This window comes from Diabrotica virgifera, chromosome 3 (genome assembly GCF_917563875.1).
Source record: "Diabrotica virgifera virgifera chromosome 3, PGI_DIABVI_V3a".
Taxonomy (NCBI): Eukaryota; Metazoa; Arthropoda; class Insecta; order Coleoptera; family Chrysomelidae; genus Diabrotica; species Diabrotica virgifera.
Window position 1 is genome coordinate 160,076,312 of NC_065445.1, and position 21,085 is coordinate 160,097,396.

Sequence of the window (21,085 nt, forward strand, 5' to 3'; positions counted from 1 at the left end):
GTGTGTGTGTGTGTGTGTGTGTGTGTGTGTGTGTGTGTGTGTGTGTGTGTGTGTGTGTGTGTGTGTGTGTGTGTGTGTGTGTGTGTGTGTGTGTGTGTGTGTGTGTGTGTGTGTGTGTGTGTGTGTGTGTGTGTGTGTGTGTGTGTGTGTGTGTGTGTGTGTGTGTGTGTGTGTGTGTGTGTGTGTGTGTGTGTGTGTGTGTGTGTGTGTGTGTGTGTGTGTGTGTGTGTGTGTGTGTGTGTGTGTGTGTGTGTGTGTGTGTGTGTGTGTGTGTGTGTGTGTGTGTGTGTGTGTGTGTGTGTGTGTGTGTGTGTGTGTGTGTGTGTGTGTGTGTGTGTGTGTGTGTGTGTGTGTGTGTGTGTGTGTGTGTGTGTGTGTGTGTGTGTGTGTGTGTGTGTGTGTGTGTGTGTGTGTGTGTGTGTGTGTGTGTGTGTGTGTGTGTGTGTGTGTGTGTGTGTGTGTGTGTGGTGTGTGTGTGTGTGTGTGTGTGTGTGTGTGTGTGTTATATAAGTTAATAAATTATAAGTGTTGTTTAGTACCATTGTTTAAAAGTATAAACATAAAAATCCCCAATAAAATATTTATTACATTACCAGTCGATAAGAAACGTTCATTTCGAAAATACGTACATTAAAGGCATTTTAGTTCATTCTCAAGGTCTTCATGTATGTGAAAATAAGTTTAATATAAGTATTTAATGTCTGTTGCCTGCTTTAATAGTGTTTTAACAAATTGAGTGTATTTTGAACAAAAAGAAAATATAACTATTGGTACATTTTCGTAGATGTAAAGTACAGATTTAGATTTAGATTTACAGATTAGGCTACCAAAACGAGCACTGAATGCTAGAATGCAAGGAAAGAGACCGGTTGGGAAGCCACGAAAGCGCTGGGAAGACACAGTAAACAGCGACGCACAAGCCCGTTTAGGAGTCCGTGTATGGAGAAGAGCAGCCACAGACACGCAAGGGTGGAGGCAAAAAATAAAGGAGGCCAAGGCTCAATTTGGGCTGTAGTGCCGTAGAAGAAGAAGAAGAAGAAATTACAGATTAAATGATATTTACCTATACAACATCTTTCTGGAACTGTTTTTACTACAAAATTAACTAATTAAAATAAATTAAAATAAAGATTTATGTTCATAATTAGTAAGTTATTGTACTGTCCTTTAGAAAAACCCTCTTCGGTCATTTTAAAAAAGTTGTCTTAACAAAAACACTCAAATATTTTTAAATATCTAGTTCACAGCAACTATCTAAAGATTTATAAAACTGAGATACACCATAAAATGATTATTTTACAACAAGTAAACGAATATCAAATTACAAATTATAATGATATGACGTCACGACCAATGAGGGCGCGTTTTTGGCTGGTTGCTATAATTTGTATCTTCTCTCGATTTTAATCGTCATTAGGGGCCAAACGAAACATAAAAACAACTTTTTGCTTTGATATATATATATATATATATATATATATATATATATATATATATATATATATATATTTGAAATTGTGTTCCGTTAAGATTTATAGCATTTTTTTAATTTAAAATATTATGCAAGTTCCCTATTAAAGGAAAAGTAAAACAATAAGGAATGCACGTCATTTTCCCCTTGTTGCCATATTCCAAATTTGAAAAAATATATGCGCTACGTGCATGACTGACGCGACACCTAGCGTAGACCCCCTGCTACAACATACTTTATTTACAAGTCTTCGAAGTGTATTATAAACAATAACATTATATCAGCCAAACCATGTCGCAATTCTACGTACAATAATATAATTCATTCTCTCGTGTTTCTCCTTCAGTCACAGGGACACATTTTAAAAAAATTGTGCCTTTTGAGAAACGCTTTGACCAATGTTTGCATATGCCACAACATGGGACATCTAGACGATGTGCTTTTTGTAGCACTAGTAAGGATCCTCAGAGAACCAGGTGGGAGTGTGCGACATGTAAGGTTGGATTGTGCCTTTCCGAAAAAAAGAACTGTTTTTCATTGTATCATAAAAAGTAACCTACGTTTTATATTATTATTTAGTTATCAGTTTATTTAGTTTTCAGTTTTTGCTTGAAAAAAAATCTCCACTTTCCTAGTGGTATCATGTCGAAACCATAGCCTATTAAAAAAAATACGTAAAAGAAAAATATTTTTTACTTTTTTGTCTTTTAGGAACCCAATAGAATAAGATTATTTAATTTTTACCTAAATTTTTGATTGTAAAAGTTTTCCGGAAACAAAGGGTTAAAAAAATGCATTTTCTCGGCTTCCCATGGAGCAATTTCCTTCATTCTTTTTTTGTTCCCAAGTAACTCGGGTAGAACCATCGAACTAACGCATTATTAAATGTCAAACTTGCTTTTGTTTTGTTTTAATAAATTAATTTATTTATTATAGCAAAAATTTTTAATCTGTTTAAATAAAGATTGTTTAAATAATAATACAGCTTTCAAATGAAAATATTTGTATTTTTAACATTAAAAGGTACACTTGAAGTAAGTTTATCTAAAAAAAGTCTACAACTGAAAAAAATATGTAGTTTTCTTTCCGTATAAATAAATTAATCTATTATAACAAAACAAAAGCAAGTTTGACATTTAATAATGCGATAGTTAGATGGCTCTACTCGAGTTACTTGGAAACAAAAAAAGAATGAAGAAAATCGCTCCCTGGGTAGCCGAGAAAATGCATTTTATTAACGTATACCGATTTTGAATTTTGAGATTACATTTTCTCCAACCTAATTTTTGATTGGAATTTTGGTATTTTTCGCAATTTTCACACGTATTATCGATAGTTTTTATTATAATAATATGTGTTATGAGTATTCTAAAGATATGAAAATTGGCGTGGAGAAAAAGAACAAAAATAAAAAAGTGACGGTTTAAACATTATGATCCTATTGTTTATATCTTTGGCGTAAATTTCGGTCAACTTTGACCGGATGTATCTCAGGAACCACTCATCATAATTAAAGGTTTTTTCTTTTGGAAGAAGTGTCATACCGCTGTTTTTCAAATACCGTCTTCAGAATTTAACTTAGTTTAATATTTCCCGAAATATTTTATTTGTTTATAAGCCAAAAAATTGTTTATAATTTTAAAATATTCTTGAGGCCGCTTAAATAGTCAAATTTCAATTGGATATGGTAATTGAGTCAATACTCGCAATCTTTAGTTTGTATTTTTTATTAGTTGTTATGTAATCATGGGGCAACCGGTTTCGAGTCTTACAATATATGACTCATCATCAGGCCCAGTACAAAAAGTCTTCTCTATACAAACTACAAGCTAAAAAACACAAAACGAGAGACATGTACACATATATATAAAACATGAAAAAACAACTTTGTCTTGGTTTCAATCACATACAATAAAGCCAAGCAACTGTTTAGTATTGAACTCAACAGTCCATATCATGTAAAATGAGACCTTATATCATTGGGAGCGACCAATCTGATGAAAAGTGCTTGGTATATAATTTGATATATATATACTACCATCAATCCTTAACTAGTCAAGGGTCGATGGAATCCTGGTAAGATAGTATGCGATCAAAAGACATAATACAAAATTTCTTTAGTAAACGGTATCTACTTACATAACAGCCATAGAAACTGTTCCACAGCTAAAGATGTACCTGGAAGTCACCAGCCCCATAAGAAGAGTTGACCAATCAAACAGCCCTTAGTCTCTTAAATTGTTAGTTAAGTGTAATTTGGAACCGTACAAGAAATTATTTTATACTGTGTTCCCAGTGGTGTGTGTTATTTCTCTTAAACAGTTGTTCTTGTCCAATTTAGCAGTTGTTTTTATGTTTTATGTAGAAAGAATGTACAAACATTTAAATTATTAAAATAATGGGACATCACACACAAAATTTCACATGGACAAAATTTTTTTTTTTCAACCGAAAAACAATTTTTAAAATTTTTTTAAAATTTTGTGCATGTGAAATTTTGTGTGTGATGTCCCATTATTTTAATAATTTAAATGTTTGTACATTCTTTCTACATAAAACATAAAAACAACTGCTAAATTGGACAAGAACAACTGTTTAAGAGAAATAACACACACCACTGGGAACACAGTATAAAATAATTTCTTGTACGGTTCCAAATTACACTTAACTAACAATTTAAGAGACTAAGGGCTGTTTGATTGGTCAACTCTTCTTATGGGGCTGGTGACTTCCAGGTACATCTTTAGCTGTGGAACAGTTTCTATGGCTGTTATGTAAGTAGATACCGTTTACTAAAGAAATTTTGTATTATGTCTTTTGATCGCATACTATCTTACCAGGATTCCATCGACCCTTGACTAGTTATGGATTGATGGTAGTATATATATCAAATTATATACCAAGCACTTTTCATCAGATTGGTCGCTCCCAATGATATAAGGTCTCATTTTACATGATATGGACTGTTGAGTTCAATACTAAACAGTTGCTTGGCTTTATTGTATGTGATTGAAACCAAGACAAAGTTGTTTTTTCATGTTTTATATATATATATGTGTACATGTCTCTCGTTTTGTGTTTTTTAGCTTGTAGTTTGTATAGAGAAGACTTTTTGTACTGGGCCTGATGATGAGTCATATATTGTAAGACTCGAAACCGGTTGCCCCATGATTACATAACAACTAATAAAAAATACAAACTAAAGATTGCGAGTATTGACTCAATTACCATATCCAATTGTATAATGGACTCGCATTGGCAACCCTTTCATCATTAGTCAAATTTCAATTCTGTAAAGTACACTAGATAGGTATAGTGTCTTTTTATAAAAAAATCATAGTTATTCTTATGCATCGTAATTATTGTGGTTATTATAGCGACCGTAAATTTTTAATTAACAATTCAATTGTTGCTAAACCGTTTATTTAATTTGTATCGCCTTCTGGAATTATGATCTATATGAAAAGAGCTTTTACCAAGTTATTTAATTATTGATTACCAATTACTTATCTAAAATTTTAGTTGAAAATTTAAGATTTTGTTGAAAAAACCCGCATTTTCCGGGAAAAGCTTTCATTGAAGTAAATCGTGAAAAACGCGTCTCTATGCAGAATTTAATTGCGGTGAATTTTTATTTGGGTGTTTTTGGTGTTAAGTTAAAAGCTTTGGAGTTATAGAGCAAAAATTGAAAAAAACACGATTTTCGGGCGCCATTTTGTTTATAAAAAAAGTAGCACACTATCTGCGGACTTTGCATATCTATATTATTAATACATACAATAATAAGATTCGATTCCAGCAATAAAATTGCTGGTAAATATCTTTTCCTTGTATTTTGCTAATTAGCCCAGAGTATAAGTAAAACTATGGTTACCACAATTATGTTACGACTATTTTTTTGCATATAAAGAAGAATTTAGTCGGACATTAAACGTTGAAGGCACCACAGGTATTATAGATAATAACGCTTTCGGTCAACGTATATACACCGTTGACCTCAAGCGTTATTATCCTTATAATACCCTTGGTACCTTAATAACTATTATGTATCAATGCTATATACTTACTTGAACTTCTCCAAAAACTTGTGGTCTTTAAGTGCCCATTTTAAAATCTGAATAGCCTCCTTGAATTTAGAGTCATACAGGTAGAGTCTGATTACTTCCTCTACCTTATCTAGAGAAATCTTATCTTGTTCTTCATTTTCGTCATCGTTTTCTGTTCCAAACATATAAATGATTAAGCGAACATTCAAACAAATTATTAAACATGTTCAAAAAGTTCAAAAACCAGCTCCATAATGTTACTTTTCTTTCAAAAATATTGGTATTACAACTAAAACTGAGGCAAATATATCTACATTGAATACTGCGCATTGTACATATTTAATCCAAATATACTTTACATATTTCCATAAAAGTTCGAATGCAGTGTACAAAACTAAAAAAATTTGTAACTATGGATATTAATGACAATTAAATAACTGATTAATCCCAATGTGTATTTTTATTTCAATATTACACAAATACTGAAAATTTTTAATATTTTAGAAGCAATAGGTAATTGTACTACAGCTTTGATCCATAATAAAAGAGTGTTACACTTTTTCTCAGAGCCAGTGTTCCCAGATGACTTTTTTGAGGATCAGGAGGTGTCGCCACGAACGATCAGGAGATTTCAGGAGACTCGCTCGCCTCAAAAATTGGTAGAATTCTGTAGTTTCAGTCTTTACGTTTATAGATTGGCAACTAGATGTCGCCACGAAAAATCAGTAGAATCAGTTGGTGGAGTATTTTTACGTTTATAGGTAGGCATGCAACTCTATAAAATCTGTAAGGGACGGCTGTGGCAACGCTATATGGCGGCTAAAGCATAAAAATAAAAAAAATAAAATAGGATAAATTTCTGAAAAATTAAAACTCCATACAAAACCGTTCTTGAATCGTTACGCGCATGCGCAATGACCAGTAATGCTGCGCAGTAACACATTTTTCGTTACTGCGCATCCTCGTAATCATTCAAGAACGGTTTTGTATCGAGTTGGAACAAAACCAGATGATTTTCAGAATTTCATCACTTCATCAGGAGGTTTAAGGACGCCATCAGTAGATCAGTAGGCGAGGGTCGCCATCAGTAGGTCTCCTGAAATTTCAGGAGGTCTGAGAACACTGCTCAGAGCCTTCTTTCAGTGCATCAGTGCATTTACACAAGGTTATGCAGTAATGGTACTCGTCGGTGACATATTCCCTTTACGACTAACGTCTAAGATACAGCGATGATGTTATATCGATACAAGGGCCTCTAGTTTATCGTCACCACGTCGTATGTTGTCTGTTTTAGTTTATTGTTTGATTTCTTACGACAGACCATGTACTTATTACCAATGGCGAGCAATATTGAAATGCGTGAAAGAAAACGTAGAAGTGATTTTACTAAATACGACCGTAATATTAGAAGAAAAAAAGGATAGAAGTTAAGTCTTATATAAATTCCAAAGGTAATAATGTTACTTTTTAGGTTTTAGGTCATGAGGTACTTTTTATAATAATATATTTTATTATAAAAATATGACTTAATGTTTCTTAGTTGTAAGCTAAAATGCTAAGAGAATTTCAGTGATGCCGATCAATTGCACTTTTACCAACGATTCTATTCTCTTCAAGGCAAAGATGAACAAGACATCTTTCTAAGGGTCTTATTGATGTATTAAGCATCGCCGTCCTCGACAAGGTGAGAGGCACAAACCCCAGTCAAAGACTTTTAAGTATTTAAAGGATCTTATAAAATTATGTTTGTCTGAAAGCTTCTATGTCTTTACATGTAATCACTGATAAGCGTGTTAGAAGAATAGAAAATCTGTCAGAACAAAACCTAGAGATTTAGTTACGTGGAAAACAACCAAGCGCTAATGCATTTTCTAAAGACGTCAGGCAATTAGTCCGGGAGCAGATTCAGTCGTTTCCTGTAAAAATACGCCACTACTCTGGACAAGAAACGAAATACTTGGATAGGGAGTTGACCATTCGTATTATACATGATCTTAAAAAAAATATCCAACTAATGTTGTGAGCTATTCCATTTCTTGAGGTTTTTTCGTGAAAATTTCATTTTGCATTTGGTAGACCACAGATTGGCATCTCTTCGAGTTACGAACTTTAAAACAAAAAAATAAATAAATATATCATATATAATGTTCTTGAACTCCTATGTGGAGCATAGAGCCTCAGTGAAAACGTGCCATCGGGTTCTATTTTGCGCTAAGGCCTTCATATTATTATCATTCCAGGACTTTCCTCTTATCTCTTATCTCGTCCAAGATTGATCTTCTCCAAGTTTGTGCTGGGCGATTCCTTTTTCTTTTTCATATAAAAACAAAACAAGAGACTAAATGCTACTGCTAATAAAAGGGCCGCGGTGGATGAATTGATTGTTCATAAGCGAAGAAGTAAAAAATTTTACTCAAAAGTGTCAAGCGAAACGGAGGAAAAAGCAGATGCTCAAAATGTCTTTGATTCGACATTTGATTATATGCAAAATGTTTAGTTGCCGAAGACATCCGTTGGTAAAATTTTTTACTACCAGCAGCTAACAGTATCGGTATTTTGCATACATAATTTGCAGAACAATCAAGCAAGAATGTACATATACCACGAAGGACAAAACAGGAAAACGAAGGAAAACAGCAAAATGAGATATGTAAATTATTTCTTATGGATTAGCTGAACGAATTCAAGAGAAAACGAAAAGAACTACATACTTTCAGTGATAACAACTGGGGCCAAAATAAAAACCATACCCTAATTCGAATGCTCAATTGACTTACAGGGTGTGGTCCATTTGAAAAGATAATCCATTATTTCCATGTTTTTTCCTACATTATTTTCTTCCTTGTGACGGAGACTTTGCCCAGGCAAAAAGAAATTAAAATAAATATGACAGAATATCTACGGTTGATCAAATTACCGAACTTTTGTTACCAGCAGTATAAAGAAGTATGATTAATTTTCTAGTTGATACTACAGATATACTGGATTTCAAAAATTGGTGGCCTAAATTTTATAAAACATTTGTGTTTCTGAAAAATCAAACAAACTCACCCGTAATGAAAGAGTTAACTTTTAATATTATCACTTTTTCATGTTTTAAATATAGCTCGGAATAAAGGCCAGGTTCAAGCCTACATACCCATTTATTGATGCTTTGATACATTTAACCTGTTACAACCTGGAAAAATCAGTGCCAGTTCCGGTTTATGCTTACCATCTACAAAAGCATACCCTAGCGGCAAGGCACCCATAAAAGTCAATAAAATTGACCATATTAGGAAGTGTAAAGCCTTTATTGAAGAGGAACATCAACATTTCTTCGATACTATTATCCTATGGCCTACAACAAATTCTAAAGATGCAAATGAGGAAGGAGACAATCTAAAAACATGTTTTTCCTTGTTTATTATGAATAAAGTAATGTTTGAATTATTAAATTACTTCTGTTTTGCATAAATGTCCCATGTCACATTTTTAAAAATGCCCTGTATATGATAAAATACATTTCGAAACTAATTGTACAGTAGAAGTAATAGTATTTACTTTTGCCATAATTTAAGTAAGGTAATATAGTTACAAACTTGTTACTTCAAACAAAAGTTTTCTCTAATTCCACAAAAAGGTGTCCTTTTGACATGTGACCTTTTTGCATATATTCTTATTCAATTGCTATCTGTTATTCAGAAACATTTGAGCCCGCCAGTCTCATTGTCAAGATTTAAATAATAAATTTCACCAAAAAGGTGAGTAAATCTTTGACTAAATAATGTTTTTTGGAATATTTACCTAAGTTTAGTTTATGATTTTAATTTTTTTTACTGAAATTGAAAAGCATTTTCCACTAGAGCTGATTTTTTTTAAGTGTCCAACCAAGTTATGAATTAAATTATGAAAGCTTCATGCAGGAACGACCAAAAATCATTAAATTTCAATCAATTACAGAATCCAACGTGTTTCTGGACGTAAACTTTCGAAAAATGATTTTTTACAACCCCAATTTACAACACAAATATGCCGTTTTAATATACAGGGTATTTGGTAAAGAATGGGCCATAGCTTAACCTTAGATTCCTGAGGTTAAAATATGTCGATTTAAGCTAACTTACCTTAGTACAAAAGTTGATAATAACCGAAATACAGGGTGTCAAAGTTAAACTTTTATTTTATTTATTCTTGAATATTTCCAACAGACATGGGATAATAACACACAATTTGGTAAGTGGGGGTTTTTTAAGACGAGAAATCTAAATTCGTCACAAAAAATAATGTATTACCCAGAGGGTGCCACATACGCCTTTCAGCGCTTATTTCGTAGGTTCAATTTTTATTATTACCCACTCTACATATTTTTTGAATCAAAACTTTTATTCTCTTAATATTTTTACTTAAAAAAGGTATACTACATTCATCTCGCTAAACTAAACCGATTTCGAGATAAACGCATTTTAAATCTGCGAGGCAATATAATTTTTTGCATAATATCATTGTAGTTATACCCGAAAAATAACTTAAAACTATAAAAATTTACAAAAATGTATCGCAAATTTCTTCAAATGGAATTTGCGATGCAATGACATAAATATGAGAACTGGCACAATTATTATGGCTTCAAGTTTATTTTTCGGGTCTAACTACAATGATATTATGCAAAAAATTATGTGGTATCGCAGACTTAAAATGCGTTTATCTCGAAAACAGTTAAGTTTAGCGAGATGAATGTAGTATACCTTTTTTAAGTAAAAACGTTAAGAGAATAAAAATTTTGATTCAAAGAGTACGTGGAGTGAGGATAAAAAATTGAACGTATTAAATGAGCGCTGAAAGGCGTATGTACCGCCGTCTGGGTAATACATCATTTTTGGTGGCGAATTTAGATTTCTCATCCCAAAAAACATCCGCTTACCAAATTTCTTGTTGCTATCCTATGTCTGTCAGGAAATGTTCAAGAATAAATAAAATAAAAGTTTAACTTTGGCACCCTGTATTTCGGTTATTATCAACTTTGGTACTAAGGTAAATTAGCTTAAATCGACTTATTTTAAGCTCAAGAATCTAAGGTTAAGTTATAGCCCATTCTTTAGCAAATACCCTGTATACTCACGGACAAAAATATTGCATACGCATGTGAAATGAAATTTTTGGTGCTGTTATCTTTAGCCCCCCAGTATCATAGGAATAGGATTTCTTTTCCGAATGCGATTTTTATGTGTCATATAAATGCTATAAACGGATTTAAATCTGATCTGGACTATATGGTGGCCAATATAATTTTTAAATTGAATCTCATCAAGGTAAGTATAGTGGGAAAAATGAAAGAATACCCATGAACGAACATATAAAACACGCTGTATTTTCCTGTCACCGTGTCACACAAAAAATTGGCCAGCGCAAGTACATGTAATAATTATTGTTACATGTACTTGCACTGGACAATTTTCTTTGTGACACGGCGACAGGAAAATACAGCGTGTTTTATATGTTCGTTCATGGGTATTCTTTCATTTTTCCGACTGTATTCACTGTTCTAGCGACATGAAGACGTGCATTAGCACCAATATGTCATATCTAATGTGGCTTGCAAATGGCAAAACATGATCTCCTAAAATGTTTTCAATGTCCATATCAGTTGGCATTCGCCTAATCACCTCCATGTGTTCGGTATGTCCTTTCAAAGCAATAATGCTTCGTAGCACTATGCCGCCACCACCAAAACTAACGCTCTGTATGAGGTTACAACTGGCATACTGTTCACCAACTCCTCTGTAGATGAAGTTTTGCCAATTGTTACGTTTAAAAATCTACCCAGATAGCATGTAAACTTGTGGCAAGTTTGATTCTTCTTTGATTTTAAATTGCTGCGTCAAATATGACGAGGCAAATTTGTGTCAAGTTTGCTTCAATATTGTTATGACAAAGATGATGATTCAAGTTTGTAGCAACTTTGCTGCAAGCGTACAGTTGCAAAGCCATGTCACGCGTGCCATCTATTACACGTTACGGTCGGTTCGGTTCGGTTTCGTTCGTTACCCTGACTGATGTCACTCCCACGAAAACGAGAGTGTTGCCACCTGTGGTAAATTTCCATTTCTGCGAGACTTTTCAACATAAAAGGGAAAAAGTTAACTTATAAGGGAATCTTTGCTCCAGTCCAAATTGTAAAATATTTATAAAAATCAAAATATTTAAAAATAGTTCAACATATTTTCACAGATTTTTTAAATAGAAGCATAGGAGGGAATTTTATCATAAAAGTGGGAATTTTTAAGGTACGTTGAGGGAAAAAGCTTACTCGACAGCTGGCAACACGGGAAAAGTAACCTGCCATCCTGCCAAACGGTGATAATTTGTATCCTATCCTATGTTGATATTTTTCTTTGATTTGTTTACAACATTTACCGTACAATTAATTATCCGAGACTATTACTTGAATTACTAAGCTGAAGCTTGTTTTCTTCAGTTTTTCATAGACCCACCTGCTTGTGGTGATTAGGTAAGTTTTTTTATGTCTTTAGTAGCTTCTAACTGTATTTACATACATGCTATCCAAAATAAACATATTATAATTATTATTTATAAATAACTTTTAGGTTTTATTGTAAAATTGTTACTTTAACATGTTTTTATCTCTTTTAATAGCATATATTAATTCTGTTCACACAGCAAGACTTTATAACAATTTCTTTTATTTGTTTCAGAGCTGAGACAAAACTGAGCATCGGAATCTGAAGCTAGCGGGTTTAATGTAAGTACCAATAAATAATTTTAGACAATAGATTGTATTTTAGTTGAGTGATTACTGAATAAATAGTTATATAAAATGGTATTGTATTTTTTATTCACATTGTTTTATTCAAATTGTGGCTAGTATGTCAAAACAAACCTTAAGTAAGTTTGTATCAAGTTTGAAAAAACAAACTTCATGCAACAAAACAAAAACAAACCTTCAGCAAGTTTATTATATCAAGTTTGTATCAAGTTTGAAAAAACAAACTTCATGCAAGTTTGTCACACACCAACTAGCAAGTTTGATTTAAACTTGCTGCAAGCTTGCAAAATTGCCATGGCAAACCTGCAGCAAGCTTTCATGTTTGATGTATCAAAGTTGTTGCAAGTTTGAAACAAGTTTATATGCTATCTGGGTACCCAGCAAACCCTGTGTTGCAAGCCTGCTTCATTTAGTACAGATTAATAAATAATGTTAAAAACCTACTTGCCTTAAGTATTTCATATTTAAACATGATCAGTTTTAAGATTCCTATTCCGGCGGCAGTCTTACTTTCCTTATTTCAATATAAGAAAGATAAATATCCTTGCTTACAATAAATTTGTTAAAATAAACCTTCAATAATTTCAAATTTCAATTTCAAGTATTGGTTTTAACCAGGAAATTATTATTCACTTTTTATCACCTTTTAATGTAAAATTAGGCAATCCATCGACCTGTCAAAGATATCCCACGTGATCTTTGGTTGGCACACAAAACTGGTCTTAACCTAAACTCAATGTAATTATTGATTTTTCTTATTTGTTTTTTGTCGTGATTTTGAGGTAGTATAGTATTTAAAGACATTCATTAGATTAATTATTTTATAAACTTTACGTTTTTGGTGATTTTGAGTGCTGACAACATGCCTGTGACTTGTATAGTAATGAACTGTGGAAGTCCAACTGATCGGGAAAATGTTAATTTTAATTTGTTTTTTGTCCTGATTTTGAGCTAATATAGTATTTAAAGACATTCATTAGATTAATTATTTTATAAACTTTACATTTTTGGTGATTTTGAGTACTGACAACATGCCTGTCACTTGTATAGTAGTGAACTGTACAAGTCCAACTGATCAGAATAATGTTAATTTTAATTTGTTTTTTTGTCGTGATTTTGAGCTTAATATAATATTTAAAGACATTCATTAGATTAATTATTTTATAAACTTTACGTTTTTGGTGATTTTGAGTGCTGACAACATGCCTGTGACTTGTATAGTAGTGAACTGTGGAATTCCAACTGATCAGAATAATGTTAATTTTAATTTGTTTTTTGTCGTGATTTTGAGCTTAATATAATATTTAAAGACATTCATTAGATTGATTATTTTATAAACTTTTCGTTTTTGGTGATTTTAAGTGCTGAAAACATGCCTGTAACTTGTATAGTAGTGAACTATGGAAGTCAAGCTGATCGGATAATGTTAATTTTTTTCGTGTTCCCTCTATAGGGCTTTTCATTCACAGTCATTTGTTTTGAGCTTCTGTCATAATATGTCGTATAATCCGTGTATAGTAATATTATACACGGATTATACAACATCTAACAGAAGCTCGAAACAAATGACAATCGATGAAAAGCCCTATTAGAAACTCATTTATGTTTCCTCGCCTAACTAAATTATCAAAAAACAGGAGGCACTCATGCTAGGAATTATGGTTTTTATTAATATTATTACAATTATTTATATGTGACACTAACGTAACTAGTGACATTAATTTTAGGCCAATGTGACAAACTTTATAAATACTAAATTTTAACATTTATCCCCTATTTTGTTAAAACAATATTATTTTGTTTTTCATTCTATTCAAAATAAATGCAGTTTTGACAGGGAATTTGTTTTGTTATTTATTTATTCCATATAGACCTGGATCCCGTGTACCAAAAAAAAAGTTGATTAATAGCAAGCTGAAAATTTATTAATAGCTTAACGGTGTCTAGTCCAACAAACTTTGATGTATGGGAACACTGGAAATTTTAACTGTGGAACAGGTTAAAAATTTGGAACGTCAAACTACGAAAATGTTTATGTAATTTGTCAGATAAAACTTTCAATTGATTTGCTACCAATTCATTAAACTCTCATGCAAAAACCAGACTGGTGAAAAAATCACCAACTGGGCATTTTAATGAGTAGAACACGAAGACCATGTCAAACTACAGGAATCATGTTGGTTAGTAATAGCAGTCTGATTTTTGCATGAGAATTTAATGAAAGGGTAACAGATCAATTAGATGTTCTGTCCGACAAAATATATGGGATGTTTTCGTAATCTGATGTTCCAAATCTGAGTTTCCAAACTGTTTCACAATTAAAACTACCTCTGTTCCAGTGTCACAATACATCAAAGTTTGTCCAACTGGACACCGTTAAGCTATTAACAAATTTTCAGCTTGCTATTAATCAATTTTTTTGGTACACGGGATCCAGATCTAATAGGTTTGTTCATAGTACGACACAAACGATTAGCAACTGCTGCCAACCATCAGATGCATGAGCAGTTAACAGTTAGCGTTGTGCAGTTAATAGTTAGCATTCATAGACTACGAATGTGCATGTGTCTGATGGTTGGCAAGAGTTGCTGATCGTTCTACGAACAAACCTATCAGTAAGCACAATTTGTGATATCCATGGGTAGTTACTAACAGAAAGAGGCAGGATTCGATTTTTAAAACATTTATTTTAGAGTCAAAACATAGTCATACCTTAAACGATAAATGTATATTATCATTACAAGTTGACACTAATTACAAAAATAAATACACATTTAAAAGACCAATACATAATTACTCATGGTGAAGAAGTACATTATAATTCAAAATGAATAACCATTTTCATATCGCTGCAACACAATGCCAAAGCCATCTTATATTTCAGTTCGTTTAGTGAGCGCAACAAGCACTCTGACCGAACAGTTTCAAAACTCATTAGTTTTTCATCAGAGAATGCATATGTTGCTATCTCCAAACCATGTAGCTGTAACATATATACATGCATTGGGTTCTTCTTAGTCTGTCTTGCCCTGGGCATACTCAGCTAAAAATAGGATTGCTGCAATATGGCTGCAAACTTCACTATTACCAGCCATACGCATACAATGTGCATTTGCTATGTCATCAGAACTGGCTATCACCCCACCCAAGCATTTAGTCGTTTAGCATTAGCTTTTTGGAAATGCTTCACCTAAAAAAAATATTTTATTTTTTTGGAAATTCTTCAACTACACAAATTTATTTTTATTAGAGTATTTGTGTTCTTTACAATGATTGAGAATATTTTATTTAAAATCAGACATTCATATAATATAATTTTAGAACAATCATGACAGTAATTGAAATAGATGGCAGTAATAAATCATTTTCAGAGAATTATGGAGTTCGCAGTTTACAGATTAGGACGACGATATGTCTGATTTCATACAGATATATAAACGTAAATAAATCTAATATTTAGAACCAATTTATCTAAAAGACACTAAGGGTCGATTCTCACTATACCTCCCGTTTACTTTCCATACGCATGGCATTCCGTTTCCATAAAATATTATTAAATACAAATCATATAGTATATGCCCACTTTCCGTTACGTTTACCTACCATTCCCGAAGCTTTGCGTTCAATATCGGCCACGTATTTTTCGGCGGCGTCTCGGATACTCTATGGATAATGTGAATATTGCTATTACCTCGCGGTTCGGTCACGTATTTTTTTCTACGACAAGGTGTGACTTGTCGGGTAGAGTATGGATTGGGGGAATACATACCGGCTATGGATAGGGTGAATACATGTTGAGAAAAATTTGGACAATAAAAAATTTATAGAACTTGTCTGACATGACTTTTTAATTTTGAAAATAAAAAATACAGTGATAATACATTTAAAGACGGCAATATTCTGGGCGGCTGTTGCCAAGGAATTAAAATATTTTCTTCATCCAATATCTTCTTAAGCAATTCCGCTGGTTCATCGGCGGATTGATAGCCTCTACGGAATATTGTCACTCCATTTTTTGCTTGTTCGACCGATACTTCTATCGGTTGGTGATTTATTTCTTGCTATTTTGACCACACGTGTCTCTCTATTCTGCTATGTGGTTGTTCCATTCTTTTTTCTTCTATTTAGTGTCCATTCGTTTATACATCCTGGGATATATAGACCTGAACATTTCAGGGACTACCTTCTTCGCTTTCCGGTGACACAATTATAATATGTCTGCTTGTTCCAACTGCGTCGCTTCACTAGAAACAAAGTTAGAGAACTATAGGTTCTTCCAAGTTGTGCGTTACCTTTTTCGCTTTCTGATGACACAATAATTATAATATATCTGCTTGTTCCAACTCTATTGCTTCACCAGAAACGAAGTTAGAAAACTATAGGTTCTTCCAAGTTGTGCGTTACCTTTTTGCTTCCCGGTGACACAATTATAATATATCTGCATGTTGCAACTCCGTTGCTTCACCAGAAGCGAAGTTAGAAAACTATAGGCTCTTCCAAGTTGTGCGTTACCTTTCTTGCTTTCCGGTGACACAATTACAATATATCTGCTTGTTTAAACTGCGTTGCTTCACCAGAAACTAAGTTAGAAAACTATAGCTTTTTCCAAGTTGTGCGTTACCTTTTTCGCTTTCCGGGGACCCAATTATAATATATTTGCTTGTTCCAACTCCGTTGCTTCACCACAAGTGAAGTTAGAAAACTATAGGCTCTTTCAAGTTGTGCGTTACCTTTTTCTCTTTCCGGTGACACAATTATAATATATCTGCTTGTTCAAACTCCGTTGCTTCGCCACAAGCGAAGTTAAAAAACTATAGGCTCCTCCAAGTTGTGCGTTACCTTTTTCGCTTTTTGGTGACCCAATTATAATATATCTGCTTGTTCCAACTCCGTTGCTTCACCACAAAAGAAGTTAGAAAACTATAGGCTCCTTAAAGTTGTGCGTTACCTTTTTCGCTTTTTGGTGACCCAATTATAATATATCTGATTGTTCCAACTCCTGTTGCTTCACCACAAGCGAAGTTAGAAAACTATAGGCTCCTCCAAGTTGTGCGTTACCTTTTTCGCTTTCTGGTGACCCAATTATAATATATCTGCTTGTTACAACTGCGTTGCTTCACCATAAACGAAGATAGAAAACTATAGGCTCTTCCAAGTTGTGCGTTACCTTTTTCTCTTTCCGGTGACACAATTATAATATATCTTCTTGTTCAAACTCCGTTGCTTCACCACAAGCGAAGTTAGAAAACTATAGGCTCCTTAAAGTTGTGCGTTACCTTTTTCGCTTTCTGGTGACCCAATTATAATATATCTGATTGTTCCAACGCCGTTGCTTCACCACAAGCGAAGTTAGAAAACTATAGGCTCATCCAAGTTGTGCGTTACCTTTTTCGCTTTCTGGTGACCCAATTATAATATATCTGCTTGTTACAACTGCGTTGCTTCAGCATAAACGAAGATAGAAAACTATAGGCTCTTCCAAGTTGTGCGTTACCTTTTTCTCTTTCCGGTGACACAATTATAATATATCTTCTTGTTCAAACTCCGTTGCTTCACCACAAGCGAAGTTAAAAAACTATAGGCTCCTCCAAGTTGTGCGTTACCTTTTTCGCTTTTTGGTGACCCAATTATAATATATCTGCTTGTTCCAACTCCGTTGCTTCACCACAAGCGAAGTTAGAAAACTATAGGCTCCTCCAAGTTGTGCGTTACCTTTTTCGCTTTTTGGTGACCCAATTATAATATATCTGATTGTTCCAACTCCGTTGCTTCACCACAAGCGAAGTTAGAAAACTATAGGCTCCTCCAAGTTGTGCGTTACCTTTTTCGCTTTCTGGTGACCCAATTATAATATATCTGATTGTTCCAACGCCGTTGCTTCACCACAAGCGAAGTTAGAAAACTATAGGCTCATCCAAGTTGTGCGTTACCTTTTTCGCTTTCTGGTGACCCAATTATAATATATCTGCTTGTTACAACTGCGTTGCTTCACCATAAACGAAGATAGAAAACTATAGGCTCTTCCAAGTTGTGCGTTACCTTTTTCTCTTTCCGGTGACACAATTATAATATATCTTCTTGTTCAAACTCCGTTGCTTCACCACAAGCGAAGTTAAAAAACTATAGGCTCCTCCAAGTTGTGCGTTACCTTTTTCGCTTTTTGGTGACCCAATTATAATATATCTGATTGTTCCAACTCCGTTGCTTCACCACAAGCGAAGTTAGAAAACTATAGGCTCCTCCAAGTTGTGCGTTACCTTTTTCGCTTTCTGGTGACCCAATTATAATATATCTGATTGTTCCAACTTCGTTGCTTCACCACAAGCGAAGTTAGAAAACTATAGGCTCCTCCAAGTTGTGCGTTACCCTTTTCGCTTTCTGGTGACCCAATTATAATATATCTGATTGTTCCAACTCCGTTGCTTCACCACAAGCGAAGTTAGAAAACTATAGGCTCATCCAAGTTGTGCGTTACCTTTTTCGCTTTCCGGTGACAAAATTATAATATATTATCTGCTCGTTCCAACTGCGTTGCTTCACCAGAAACAAAGTTAAATTTTTAATTTATGAATGTTTTTTATATTGATAACGATTTCCGAAGTGAAAGTCGAAACGTCAAGTAAACTTGATTTCAAACTCGAATTGGGGCTTATGCCCAAATAACCTTTTTTTACATTGGTCCGCATGTATATTTTACATTTCTATTATTAAATTTTCTTCAGACCACATATTTCATCAAGCCGGAAAAAACACCTGTATTCGAATCAAAAATTTAGGGTAAAATGTTACCAAACCGGTACAAAATGTGTGGAATATTAAACGGGGAAAGTAAACGCGACGTCTAGTGAGAATGGTGGTTAAATTAATGGAAGGTGTATGGAAAGGGTATGGGAAGTAAACGGAACGTATAGTGAGAATAGAATTTTAATGGGAGGTGTATGGAATGGTTATGGAAAGTAAACGGAAGGTATAGTGAGAATCGACCCTAACGCCCGTTTTCATAATCAGTTAAAGTGGACTTTAAGTTTTAAGTTGGTACCCTTGTCAATGCAATTCAAATGTCAACGTTAAAGTGAACTTTAGTTAATGTTCACTTTAAGTTGATTATGAAACCGGGCGTAATACTGTTATCCATATATTTCTTAATGGTGAATAAATAAAATAAAGGCATACCTTTCCAACAATAATATGGAAATCAGGAAATCATTAACAATTTTTACTCCAACTTTCAAAACAAATCCAGCTGTAAAATATTTATGTGCCAGAAGACTTTTGTATGCTTTCATCTGCTGCTTAGAGTAGCAACTGTGAGACTCCACCAGATATGTATAAATATCTATAATAGTAACTTGATGGACTGCACTTTACTGTAAAATCCAATTCTGACTGAATTGCGTACGGATCTAAATCCCCAATTATTTTCAGCTTCAATAAATATCTAAAACAATAAAATAAATAATGTTATTGCTTGCAAAATTCATCATTATTGATAAATATCGGGGCAAAATGAACAGTAAATAAAAATTGTTTCGCCTACCTTTCTCGCAACATCTGGAGTTTCCAATAATAATTTCCTTAAATAATCACTTTGCATTGTGGTAAAGTTTATAAAGTTCACAAAAACAGGAAACGAAATCCAAATGAATCCAAAATAGACAAAATACAAACAATGAAAAATCATTGAAAAATAGATACAAACATAACCTCTTTGTTAGTTTGTGTGCCAACCAGAGGTCACGTGGTTTGGATTGCTAGTGGGGCTAGATAATAGGTGAAGTGTGTATTGGATATTTTAGTATTTAGCCCAAGCCATGGGCTGGTAACTCTTATGGGACTGACAGGCCCCTGAAATCTGAAATTTGTACCGTCTAACGACAAGAGATGGCGCAGCAAAGGTTCTTGTCTGCGCAATACCAACAAGCAACAAGAACAAGTTCGGCAGTGTTGCCAGGGCTACCGAAATTTCGGTAAGTCTTCTGAAATTGGCTCCAGTTTACCGATATACCGAAATGAAACAAAAATCTACCGATATTTAATTTATTTAATGATATAGAAACTCAAAAGATCTACCCAAAACAATGTCACAACCCTTTTAATTATTTTTGACTAATTTTTTAATAAATTTTTCTGAAATCTCCACAAGTCGAAGTGAACAGTAGGTACCCTGGGCACCAGGTACTCCGAAAATCACTTCCGATGTCATATTCCTCGTTAGCGACCCAAAAAACTCCCGAGTAACGATTTTTGACTAATGTTTCAATTAATTTGCCGAAAACTCCACAAGACGAAGTAAATAGTAGGTACCCTGGGCACCAGGTACTCCGAAGATCACTTTCGACGTCATATTCGTTTTCAGCGACCCCAAAAACCCCCGAGTAACAAAATTGAACTCATTGGCGCCGATAATTGACGAGTTCTGAATTTTTTTTATTGTCTGTTTGAGATGCACTTTAAGAATGCATGTTTTGTATGCAGTTTTTCAATATTATATCATGGCTCGGAGTCACAAAGTTTCCTGCGCATTCACGAATCGAATGCAGAACGAATTATTAAGATCCGTCTTGTCGTTTTTTTTTCGGAGGTTCAGTGCTTTATCGCTTCGACTAACCTGGCACTGGCAACAATGTGTACGCCTACGCCATTTTCATTGGAGTTTCGTTTAGAGTGACGAGTGTTGTGGTATAATTATGTATTATTTAATTTGTGATTTAAGTTTTTGTGATAATAATTGTGTGTTTTATTGTTGGTTTTATTTGCCATCATATTTACATAAATAATTAAGGTTGTTAACTGTTGCGTTAA

At 33.7% G+C, this 21,085-nt stretch overlaps 1 protein-coding gene across 5 annotated transcripts in view; it reads right to left on the reverse strand.

Annotated features, from left to right (window-relative positions):
- Nucleotides 1-21,085, reverse strand: part of LOC126882177 (condensin complex subunit 1) — an 827,360-nt gene that overhangs the window by 435,903 nt on the left and 370,372 nt on the right. For all 5 annotated transcript variants that reach the window (XM_050646993.1, XM_050646992.1, XM_050646995.1 and 2 more), the window contains exon 8: nucleotides 5,539-5,689. In XM_050646993.1, coding sequence (XP_050502950.1) covers nucleotides 5,539-5,689 — 151 coding nt within the window. The remainder of the gene's footprint in view (nucleotides 1-5,538; nucleotides 5,690-21,085) is intronic.